Below are 12,545 nucleotides of genomic sequence, written 5' to 3' on the forward strand. Positions count from 1 at the left end.
CATGGGTTTTCTTCAGGTGGTCTCATTTCCTCTCATATTCTAAAGAAGTTTGGGTTATTGAGTTATTAGCTTGCTATGTTAGTGCTGGAAGCATGGCAACACTTGCGAGCTGACCCTAGCGCATCCTCCGACTGTGGTGGTCATTAACATGAATGCCTCATTTCACATGTATGTTTCAGTGTTTTGATGTACATGCCACAAATAAAGCTAATCTTAATCTTGTCTTTTTCAGGGCGGTGAGGACAAGGATCCTAATGAAAAGAAATCAAAGCGTTGTAAGTTTGGTCACAGAACCCTACAGTCTGTTGCATAACCGAGTAGTATCAATTTACTGATATGCCAGTCTATATTACGTGTAAATTTCATCATTTTTCCATTATTCTTCTTGGAGTGACTCATACTTTGAGCATTTTCTGATTAATGGAGTTTAATTAATGAAGTTTGTCCCAGTAGAAATACATCTGAATTAAAAGAGAATTTGCTGTGATTCCTGTGTTTGCAGATGATCATTGTAGATTGGGAGAGGATGTATTGATGCTGGGAAGCTATTCTGCAATGATCCTTTAAATCTTCCTGTATTGTTGCCTTGAGAATCCCTAAGGCCTCTACTTTGTAGCTGATCTTGTTCTACCTTGTCACTCATCCTCTCCCTCATCCCCCCCTATTACAACATCTGGTCAAATTGCTTATCTGAAATCAGTCCTAGATGTCAAAATTAATCACCAAGTGCCACGGTAGCAGAGTGATTAATGTGAAGCAATTAAGCTCAGGTGTCGGAGTTTGGTGTTCAATTCTAGAGCCCTCTGTAAGAAAGTTTGTATATCCTTCCTGTGTCCTTGGGGTTTTCCTCCAGGTGCTCCAGATTCCTCCCACAGTTGTACTGGTAAGTGGGTTAATTGGTCATTGTAAATTGTCCTGTGATGAGGCTAGGGTTAAATTGGTGTATTGGTGGGTCTGAAGGGCCTGTTCTGCACTGTTATCTCTACATAAACAAACAATAAAGAAAATCACAGCTGTATTAGGAAAAGACATTTTTCAGGAACAAAATAATCTGGGAGTAAAATACCCCTAGTCTCTAAATATTGTGCCAGAATTTAATAATATCATTAAAGAAGTGGGGGGGGGGGAGGAGAACTAATGTTTATTTCAGCAAGTTGAGGATATATGCTGTACCCATTGTTAGCCTGTGTTTCTGAATATTGCATGCACTTCTGACGGCCAAATGAGAAAAAGAACATTCGGGCACAGAAAAATACGTGGAGTAGATTTACAGGAGTATTACCAGATGCAAAGGTGTACATCTCAAAAATAGAATTCAAGAAGAGGAGGTTGAGTGCAATATGGCAATTAACATTTAATACATTTACAAATGTTCAGCCTGATTTAGGCTTCGTTTTAACACCTGTAATAACGGTATTACCCATTACTATTTTTTCCCCCCCCCCCTCGAACAGCTCCAGCTATGCAAGAGAAGAAAAAGACTGGCAAGCCCAAGAAGAATCGTGACCGTCTTGCAGAGAGGTAGTGCTTGAGGGTAGTTGCAGCCAAGTTTGAGAAGTGTTGGGAGATTAACATTGCAATCAACTTTTTTTTAAAAAATGTGCAGTATAATCAGTAGAGTTCCATGTAGTTTACTTAAAAGATCAAAGCTGATTGATTTGGCATGTGAAACTGCATTATCCTTCTTGTTTCTGCCCTTGCTTTCCACAGTAGCAGAACCGTACGAGTATGGATGAACTTGTGTCGTCCTCTTGTACACAACTCTCAAGTCATTTTAGAGTGCAATGTTAAGTACAATCGAAAAGATTATTCAAATTAAGAGCATTCAGTTATCTGATAGAAGATAAGCAATGTCTGTGACATGTATATCTTAGTTGCTTTGCCAGTCACCTTTATAATTAAGTTTGATCTTAATATTACAAATGTAATTTCATTTGGTTAAATACAAATCAAATGTACTTGGAAGAGTAAGAAAATACTTCATTAGGTTATGAGTATGGCCAGGGCAGGATGAGTTCCTAAGCTAATTTTTTTGTTTCTTACAGGATAACATATGCCTGTTCAGTCTGTAAGTTTCGTACGTTTGAAGATGAAGAAATTGCTAATCACATGAAAAGCAGATTTCATAAGGAAACTTTAAAATTTATTGGGTCCAAGCTCAAACCTGAAACTGCTGACTTCTTGGATGTATGTATATTGAAGTGTTTTTGAATTTTTTAGATTTCAGGATATAAAAGCTTGAGGCATTTCCTTTTAAAACCTGATCCTTATTTGGCTCCCTCAGTTGAATGCTCAATGACTTGCCTCAATGATGAATAAATTGTAAGGTTTGATTACGTATATTGGCATTATACAATTGCAGTCACTCCTATCAAATTTCTCCTTCAGCCCTTTATCTTTTCCACCTATCACCACCTACTTTCTCACTTCATATCCTCGTCCACCAACACATTAACTTTCTTCCACCCCGCCACCTTGTTATTCTGTCGTCTTCCCCCTTTCCAGGTTTGAAGGATCAAGGCCTGAAATGTCAGCTCGTTACTCCTTTCCATCGATGTTGCCTGACCTGTTCCTCCAGCATTTTGTTTGTGCTACTCTTGTAACAAGTTACATGCTTTCCTTGTTTACATCTCTGCAGTGCTAAATGTGTTCATGGATCATGGATTACTTGGTAGTAATTGTGAACTAGAACCTGTTCCCTGGTAAAAATGACACCTAATACAGAGTCTAGATTAGTATTCTTTGCCATGTAATTTATAACTACAATGTATTGATTATGTGTTGACAGATCTTCTGATTTGCTGGCACTTCTATTAATCTGTTGACTTGAGCAGCTGAATTTCAAAGCTTCTCATTTAAAATGTGACAAACTTCATTAATTGTTTTCAACTGAGCAACTTTTGTGTATTGAGAACTAAATTCAGAGAGTGCTGGTGATTTGAAATTTTAGTAAACTGATATTGACTATCATTTGATCCTACTGAAATTTAAAGTTCATTCAATGTATTTTATACTGTGATTCAAGTGCTTTCTACCATGGAAAATGCGCAAGAAAATGTAGATATTTTCAGACTTGGTAGTGAAGATAATTCTGTTTAAATTTACTTTTTTGGTGCTTAACTAAAGTAATGATTGTACCTATTGTGCAGTTTTGAATTTTATAACCATCAGGTGCTATAACTGTCTCATTTTACTTGCATATACAGATGACCCCTGCATTATGGCTGTTGGGGTCCACTCTTACAGAATTTGTAAATCACTCCAAAAATTTGAGGTGTAGAATAAAACTAGCTCATGCAGAATTTGTGTAGGGTGAGGAAGAGAAAAAGTAAGTAAATAAATGAGCACAAATTATTTTCCCTTCAACTCTTATTTTAATGCGTACACAGATAAAACAGCTTCATGTTATGGAAGATCATAAGTATTTTCTAAGTACATACCCATCATGACTTGGGGGCCACCTGTACACATGTTCAACATCAGTGACTAGTCAACATGTGAAAATGGATTCATTCCTTGAGCCAGTTGACTGATCAGTGCAGAGCTGAGATCCTGCAAGTACCCCATCTGGTCCGTGTCAGTCATTAATTAGTTGCAATCAGTGAGAGTGGGAGATGTTAAATACTAACTTTTATATACAAATTGTCTTTGCATTTTGTTTCAGGAATACATTTCAAACAAGAATAAGAAAACACAAAAGCGTCGAGAGCAGATAGGAGATGAAACTATTCTTAAAAAGCAATTAATGCAACTAATGCAGCAGCACAATGTACTTCAAGGTATGCTGGAAACCAAAATATCTTTTGTATTTAATATTGTTTAAATTATATCTGTACAAGGTATAAAATTGTAGCAATTTGTTCTATTTTCCCACAATGATTTAGTGATGCAGTAGGCAAGCACTCTGTGAATGCAGGAACTGAAGAATTTAAGCTTGTGCACAAGAAAATCAGTAGGGAGGAGTTGTCCATCTGGCTCTGCCCTGCCTTTTAATGATTGTGGTTGATAATAAGCTTCAACTCCTGTTCTGTCCCACTTCCCTGTTCTTCAATCTATCAGATATTTGGGACACAGAACATACAACAGTACAGCACAGATCAAGCCCTTTGATCCATGATATTGTGCCAGTCTTTTAACCTACTTCATGATCAATCTAATCATAGTACAAAGCCCTCCATTTTTCTTTCATTCATGTACCTATTTAAGAGCTCCAGAACAAAATCCCTAATGTCTACCACCTCAACAATGTGTTCCAGGAACTTGTCACTTTCTGTTTTGAAAATAAAAATATCACTATCTGACATCTCATCTAAACTTTCCTCCACTCATCTTAAAAGAATGGACTCTGATAGCCATTGGCACTCTTGGGGCTCGGGGGGGAACTGCTGGCTATCCACTTCATAAATACCTGTCATAATCTTACACCCTTCTGTTAGTTACTTCTCAGCCTCCTTTTCTCCAAAGAGAAAAGCTGTATATTGCACAAACGGAGTATAAATATTTATGTTTAAATACTTAGTGATCCAAAGGCCAGATATTGGTATAGTTACTTATATTACTTATCATTCTTGCTCCTTTCCTTCTTCCTTCTCCCATCCTTATCAAGAAGTTTTACTAAGTCTGAAAATCGTTTTGCAGCCGTGGAGCTTAAAAGACTGTCAAGTTTATTAAATTAAAACTTTACTACACCTGAACTGGGCGTGGGAAGTCAGGGAGACCTCTGGTGTCCCTGACAACGATATCTGCAAGAAATGCATCCAGCTGCAGCTCCTAACAGACTGCGTTAGGGAACTGGAGCAGGAGCTGGATGACCTCCGGATCATTCGAGAGACTGAGCCGTTTATAGATAGTAGCTTCCAGGAGGTAGTTATACCTAAGGAACAGGGCACAGGTAATTGGGTTACCGTCAGGCGAGGGAAGAGAAAAGGGCAGGTAGTTCAGGGTTCCCCTGTGGCCATTCCCCTCCAAAACAGGTATACCGATTTGGATACTTTTGGTGGGGGGGGATGGCTTACCTGGGACAAGCTGCGGCAGCAGGATCTCTGGCACTGAGTCTGTTCTGCAGTGCAGAAGGGAGGGAGGAAGAAGAGGAGAGCAGTAGTGATAGGGGACTCCATAGTCAGGAGTACAGACAGGAGATTCTGTGGTCATGACGGAGAGACTCCTGGATGGTTTGTTGCCTCCCAGGTGCTAGGGTCAGGGATGTCTCTGGCGTGCACAGCATTCTGAAGTGGGAGGGTGATTAGCCAGATGTCGTGGTACACATCGGTACCAATGACACAGGTAGAAAGAGTCAGGAGATCCCCAAGAGTGAGTACAGAGAGCTTGGTAGGAAGTGGAAAAATAGGACCTCGAGGGTAGTAATCTCCGGATTGCTGCCTGTGCCACGTGCCAGTGAGGGTAAGAGTAGGATGTTCTAGCAGTTGAACACGTGGCTGAGAAACTGGTGTAGGGGGCAGGGTTTCAGATTTCTAGATCATTGGGGCAGGTGGGACCTGTACAGGAGAGACGGGTTACACCTGAACTACAAGGGGACCAATATACTTGCAGGGAGGTTTGCTAGTGTTATTGGAGAGGGTTTAAATTAGATTTGCAGGGGGATGGCAACCAGAGTGCTAGAGTAGATAGTGGAATGGGGGTAAAAATAAATGATGTTAGTAGTTCATACAAAGTCACAAATAGTAAGGTGGTGTGTGGTGGTAATAATCTTCTGAGGTGTGTATATTTCAATGCGAGGAGTATTGAGGGAAAGGCAGAAGAGCTGAGGATTGACATGTGGAATTATGACATCATAGCCATTACTGAAACTTGGCTACAGAAGGGGCAGGACTGGCAGTGCAATGTTCCAGGGTTCCGATGTTTCAGACGTGATAGAAGCAGAGGGATGAAGGGGGGGTGGGGGGGTGGCTTTGCTAGTCAGGGAAAATATTACAGCAGTGCTTCGGCAGGACAGATTAGAAGGCTTGTCTACTGAGGCCATATGGGTGGAGCTGAGAAACAGGAAGGGTATGACCACATTAATAGGGCTGTATTATAGACCACCCAATAGTGAGAATTGGAGGAGCAAATCTGCAGAGAGAGAACAGACAACTGCAGGAGACAAAGTTGTGATTGTTGGGGATTTTAATTTTCCATGCATTGATTGGGACTCCCATACTGTTAAAGGTCTAGATGGGTTAGAGTTTGTGAAATGTGTTCAGGAAAGTTTTCTAAATCAATATATAGATGTACTAATTAGGGAGGATGCAATATTAGATTTCCTATCAGGAAATGAGTTAGGGCAGGTGACGGAAGTGTGTGTAGGGGAACACTGGTTCAAGTGATCATAATGTCATTAATTTCAACTTGATCATGGATAAAGATAGATCTGGTCCTCGGGTTGAAGTTCTGAACTGGAAAAAGGCCAAATTTGAAGAAATGAGAACGGATCTTAAAAAGCGTAGATTGGGAGAGGTTGTTCTCTGGCAGGGATGTGATTGGTAAGTGGGAGGCCTTCAAAGGAGAAATATTGAGAGTGCAGAGTTTGTATGTTCAGGTCAGGGTTAAAGGCAAAATGAAAAAGAATAAGGAACCTTGGTTCTCGAGGGATATTGGAACTCTGATAAAGAAGAAGAGAGATGTATAACATGTATAGGCAACCGGGAGAAAATAAGATGCTTGAGGAGTATAAAAAGAATAAGAAACTACTTAAAGAAATCAGGAGGGCTAAAAGAAGACATGAGGTTACTTTGGCAGTCAGGGTGAAGGATAATCCTAAGAGCTTCTACAGGTATGTTAAGAGCAAAAGGATAGTAAGGGATAACATTCTTCCTCTTCAAGAACAGAGTGGTTGGCTATGTATGGAACCAAAAGAAATGGGAGAGATATTAAATGGGTTTTTTCATCTGTATTTACTAAGGAAACTGGAATGGAGTCTATGGAAACAAGGCAAACAAGTAGGGAGGTCACAGAACTTGTATAGATTAAAGAGGAGGAGGTACTTTGCTATCTTGAGGCAAATCAGAGTAGATAAATCCCCAGGACCTGACAGGGTATTCTCTCGGACCTTGAAGGAGGCTACTGTTGAAATTGCAGGGGCCCTGGCAGAAATATTTAAAATGTCAATATCTACGGGTCAGGTGCTCATGTAGGATTGAAGGATAGCTCATGTAGTTTCATTGTTTAAAAAAAGGCTCAAAGAGTAAGCTGGGAAACTATAGGCCGGTAAGTTTGACATCGGTAGTAGGTAAATTATTGGAAGGAATACTAAGAGATAGGATCTACAAGTATTTGGATAGACAGGGACTTATTAGAAAAAGTCAGCATGGCTTTGTGCGTGGTAGATCATGTTTAACCAATCTATTAGACTTTTTCGAGGAAGTTTCCAGGAAAGTGGATGAAGGGAAGGCAGTGGATGTTGTATACATGAACTTCAGTAAGGCCTTTGACAAGGTCCCGCATGAGAGGTTAGTTAGGAAGACTCGGTCGCTAGGTATACATGGAAAGGTAGTAAATTGGATTAGACATTGGCTCAATGGAATAAGCCAGAGAGTGGTAGTGGAGGATTGCTACTCTGAGTGGAGGCCTGTGACAAGTGGTGTGCCACAGGGATCAGTGCTGGGTCCATTGTTATTTGTCATCTATATCAATGATCTGGATGATAATGTGGCAAATTGGATCAGCAGATTTGCTGATGATACAAAGATTAGAGATGTAGTGGACAGTGAGGAAGGTTTTCAAAGCTTGCAGAGGGATTCGGACCAGTTGGAGGAATGGGCTGAAACATGGCAGATGGAGTTTAATGCGGACAAGTGTGAGGTATTGCACTTCGGAAGGTCAAACCAAGGTAGAACATACAAGGTAAATGGTAGGACACTGAGGAGTGCAGTAGAACAGAGGGATCTGGGAGTACAGGTACATAATTCCCTAAAAGTGGCGTCACAAGTAGATAGGGTTGTAAAGAAAGCTTTTGGTACATTGGCCTTTATAAATCAAAGTATTGAGTATGAGTTGGAATGTAACGGTGAGGTTGTATAAGACATTGGTGAGACCGAATATGGAGTATTGTGTGCAGTTTTGGTCACCTAATTACAAGAAGGATATTAATAAGGTTGAAAGAGTGCAGAGAAGGTTTACAAGGATGTTGCTGGGACTTGAGAAACTGAGTTACAGAGAAAGGTTGAATAGGTTAGGACTTTATTCCCTGGAGCATAGAAGAATGAGGGGAGATTTGATAGAGGTATATAAAATTATGATGGGTATAGATAGAGTGAATGCAAGCAGGCTTTTCCCACTGAGGCCAAGGGAGAATAAAACCAGAGATTAAGGGTGAAGAGGGAAAAGTTTAAAGGGAACATGGGGGGGGGGGGGCTTCACGCAGAGAGTGGTGGGAGTGTGAAATGAGCTGCCAGATGAAGTGGTAAATGTGGACTCACTTTTGACATTTAAGAAAATCTTGGACAGGTACATGGATGAGAGGGGTATGGAGGGATATGACCCAGGTGCAGGTCAGTGGGACTAGGCAGAAAAATGGTTCGGCACAGCCAAGAAGGGCCAAAATGCCTGTTTCTGTGCTGTAATGTTCTATGGTTCTAACTTTGGGTGTTGCTGGGTAGAATTTTACAATTGATGTTGGAACTGGATTTAATTTGTAAATGAAAAGTGATTGAGTGGGTTCTCAATCACAAACTACTTGTAATATGCTGGAGATCTGAAGTGAAATGGAACATGTTTGGGGCGCTTAGCAGGTCAGGCTGTATTTGAACAGGGAAATTGAATGGTATTCCAAATGGATAACCTTGCTGTTATGGAGAAGAGTCATTGACCTCAAAACATTAATTCAGTTTTACTGTCTGCAAAACCTTCTATCTTTATAGACTGGACAATTTAAGACTGTACTGTAGGGGATCCTTTCAATTTATTAATCACTTATTTTCTTTTGCCATCACTGACTCCTGGTTCTATGGCAGGTTTTGGTATGGAACAGTGCATGAAGAAGGTGGAGGCAGCTCATTGCATGGCTTGTGATCTCTTCATCCCAATGCAGACTGGTTTCATTGGACAACATTTAAGGTCACCTGACCACATCAGGAACCGAAAAGTAAGTGAACAGCTTCAAAATAAATCGGAGCACCACAATGCGCCTCATCGAGTTCATGCCAGTTCCCAACAGAGCCATCCCATTATTCCTATTTCCCTACCTCCCACCCTGTGCCCTCCCTTAATCTGCACCCTACAGGATAATTTCTCTAATCAGCTTCTCTTTGACTCTCTTGCTATCTTGTATACTGTAAGTTAAGCAATTAACCTATTGGTATGTTTGAGAAAACCAGAGCACCATGGGGGAAACCCTGGTGGTCACAGAGAGAATATGCAGAGTGGCAACTGAGATCAGGATTGGAGCCAAGCCAGTGGATCTGTGAAGCAGCAGTACTAACTACCCTGTTATTGTACCCTGTTCTTCTCTCAATCATCTACCTCCAACACCCCCCCCCCCCCCCCCCCCAAACTCCCATGGTCAGTCATGCTATCTTGCACTGATGTGTCCATGCTTTCATTTGAAGGGAGAAGTGGGGGTAGAATGCACAGCCAGACTTGTACTTTCACCATTTTCCAATGGGTTATGGTATTTTGTCCCCTATAACTGCCTCGCCTGTGGTTGCTGGAGTTACCTGAGCTGCCTTGCTGTGATGACAAGCGGGCATCAAACCACTGATTTAACTGCAAGGGGATAGAGATGTTTTAAATGAAGAAGGGTTCGTTGTGAAGTCACTTTTCCCATACATCATCTCTTGACTCTTTCCAAGCAAATATGCTTTCCCAGCACTAATGACAGCAGGAATTTTACAATAGGGTGTTATTTTAGTAAAAATTATAAAGCAGGGCTGTACTGAAACAACGGAACTGCTATCCATAAATTCTGACAGGCAGTTGAATCATCACAGACTGGTTGCAACACAGGAAGTGTCCTTTCAGTTGCTCCAGTGTGTACTGATTCTACATGAGCAATATAGGTAGTCCCACTGCTCTGCCCAGTATTACTTTGGCTAAGATTGAAAATTATATTATTTTGAAATATCAGTTCTGGGGTAAACTTGAGTGAGCAGCAATAATGAGTGTACACGTTGCTAAACGTTATGTATACTTTGCTTTTCTCCAAAAAGAACATTTTCATAGTCTGAACAGTCACATTTTAACAATGTTTATGCTGTGTTGCTCCTTTCTAGCTTGCTCTTTACAGAGCCAAAAATGGTAGCCTGGTTATTGCTAAGAGCATTCTGAATAACAGCAACATCGCAACAATGTTAGAGAAATATGTCAAGGTAAGAATGTTATTTTTATATAGTGTCTGCATTCCATAATTTTGGAGCCAGAGTTGTGTATTTGGGCTGAAGTGTGTGTTTCTGTTCTGTAGTATTCTTATGACTCTATTCCTGTTTGGCTTAGGATAAATTTCTGTTGCGTTATCCCAATAACTTGTTAGCTTTGAAAGCATTAAACTTTAAACTTTGATTACAAATCATTGTTTCCTTTGTGCTTGCTGGAATTGATATAACTTTGTTCTAGCACTAACACTGATTTTGAAATAGCTTGTGTAAACATTTTTCAAGTAATATTGTAATACTTCATGCAAATAAAACTAGTTCTGAAATGAAGTAGACATTTAGTTTTGATACTCAGGATTTCTGTTTCTAAGTAGGTTTTGATTTATGAATGCTCTGGAACAAAATGGTGCCTCTTGTAAAAGGACTATACTCTCTGGATGATACCCCTTTGGTGGTAAACCTTAGATTACCAGTCAACTATAGTGAATTTTATTTGTTATGATTAATTCTACAGGGTGAAAAACCATTCACCGATGATCCAGATGACAAAGATGAAGAGGAGGGAGGATTGCATGAGGGTGAGGGTGACGCTGAGGATGATGGGCTCAATGATAGTACCAATGAAGGCGAGAAGAAAGAAGGTGGAGAGAATGTGGGAGAAGGTGAAGGAGAGGGGGAAGGTGGGGAAGGAGAAGATGAAGGTGGTGAGGGTGAATATGGGGAAGAGAATGTCACCATAGAAGGAGTAGATACATCTGAAGAGCCAGTTAATACAGTGGATGAAGAAATGGAGGAGACAGAGGGAGACCCTGAAGCTGAAGAAGACTTGGGAGAAGCAGACGATGATGCAAACAAGGACCCTGAGGAGTGTCTTGAAGGTGATGAAGATAAGATTCTGGAGGGAGAGGTTGATGCATTACCATTTGATACAGATTTAGAGTAACTTAGCGTGACTTCCTGAATTGATGTGGACAAATTATCTTATCCCCTGTCATTCTCCGAAGCCTATATTAGTTCTAACGTTTTTCATTGTTTTGAACTTGCAAGTAGATTTGTTATTGCTGTACTTGAGTTCCAGCTGATTGTTTCATAGTTTCAAGAGTCTAGTAAATGCTTCCTATGTACTGTACTGAATGGCTTTTCATAATGTAGACCGTATTCTCTCCTCAATATTTGTGTGGAACATTTTACAATAAACATTCTTTCTATAATTGGACTGATGTGGTAATCTGTCCTGTTAAAGGAATGTTCTCAGCCCATGAAAGTGAATGTGCTAATTGAAAGTTGTATAACGTACTGGTGTTCCTAATTTTTTTAAAAAGAATAGCTTGTGTTGGAGGGTAGAATGATTAAGTAAACATGTAAGCTAAGAGAAAGGTGATAAATTGCTGGATCATGTAGTGTAGTGGTTAGCACAACACTTTACAGCAGCAGTGATCTGTGTTGATTTCGTGCTGCTACCTGTAAGGAGTTTCTACATACTCCCATGGTCAGGTGAGTTTTCTCTGGGTGCTCCAGTTTCCTCCCACAGTTCAAAGACCTATCAGTTGGTAGGTTAATTAGTCATTGTAAATTGTCCTGTGATTTGGCTAGGATTAAATCAGGGAATTGCTGGGTGGCACTGCTCAAAGGGTCTGCCACGCACCACATTTCAATAAATTGCTACAGTAATGCTGCTTTCCTGAACTAAGATATTTTTGTGGAACCCCTCGAATTGTTTCCCAATACCTTGCATCTGAAAAGGTGGTATATTCTTGCAGAAGATACTGGAAATGTAAATTTATTATCAAAGCTTGTATATGTTGCTGTATACTACCCTGGGGTTCATTTTCTTGCAGGCATTTACAATAGAATAAAGAAATATAACAATGAAAAAATACAAAGACTTGACAATGTGCAAAAGAAGGTAAACTGCAAATACAAAATAGACAAATAATTGTAATAATAATAAATTAACATGCGTAATACAGAGAACATGAGTTGCCGAGATCTTGTGTGAGTCCATGGGTTGTGGAATTAGCTCAGATTGAAGGAGCCTGATGATTTTTTTTTATCCACTCTTACTTTCATTACCAAATATCAATCTTACTCTGCCTCATTTGCAGTGCCTATAAAAGTATTCACAACCCTTGAAAATTTTCATGTTTTATTGTTTTCCAACATTGAATTGCAGTGGATTTCATTTGGCTTTTTTGACACTGATCAACAGAAAAGGACTCGTGTGAAAGTGAAAACAAGTGA

The 12,545-nt window shown here is 40.1% G+C and overlaps 1 protein-coding gene across 5 annotated transcripts in view; it reads left to right on the top strand.

Moving 5' to 3' along the window:
• LOC140740141 (A-kinase anchor protein 8-like) overlaps window positions 1-11,515 on the top strand; it is a 33,375-nt gene extending 21,860 nt beyond the window's left edge. For 3 of the 5 annotated variants that reach the window (XM_073069083.1, XM_073069079.1, XM_073069081.1), the window contains 7 exons: window positions 233-275; window positions 1,455-1,521; window positions 2,046-2,187; window positions 3,665-3,779; window positions 8,949-9,079; window positions 10,206-10,301; window positions 10,819-11,515. In XM_073069083.1, coding sequence (XP_072925184.1) covers window positions 233-275; window positions 1,455-1,521; window positions 2,046-2,187; window positions 3,665-3,779; window positions 8,949-9,079; window positions 10,206-10,301; window positions 10,819-11,247 — 1,023 coding nt within the window. In that variant the 3' untranslated portion in view covers window positions 11,248-11,515. The remainder of the gene's footprint in view (window positions 1-232; window positions 276-1,454; window positions 1,522-2,045; window positions 2,188-3,664; window positions 3,780-8,948; window positions 9,080-10,205; window positions 10,302-10,818) is intronic. The other 2 variants (XM_073069080.1, XM_073069082.1) reach the window with 1 other exon arrangement.
• The last annotated feature ends 1,030 nt before the right edge of the window (window positions 11,516-12,545 follow it).

Source organism: Hemitrygon akajei, chromosome 16 (assembly GCF_048418815.1).
Source record: "Hemitrygon akajei chromosome 16, sHemAka1.3, whole genome shotgun sequence".
NCBI lineage: Eukaryota > Metazoa > Chordata > Chondrichthyes > Myliobatiformes > Dasyatidae > Hemitrygon > Hemitrygon akajei.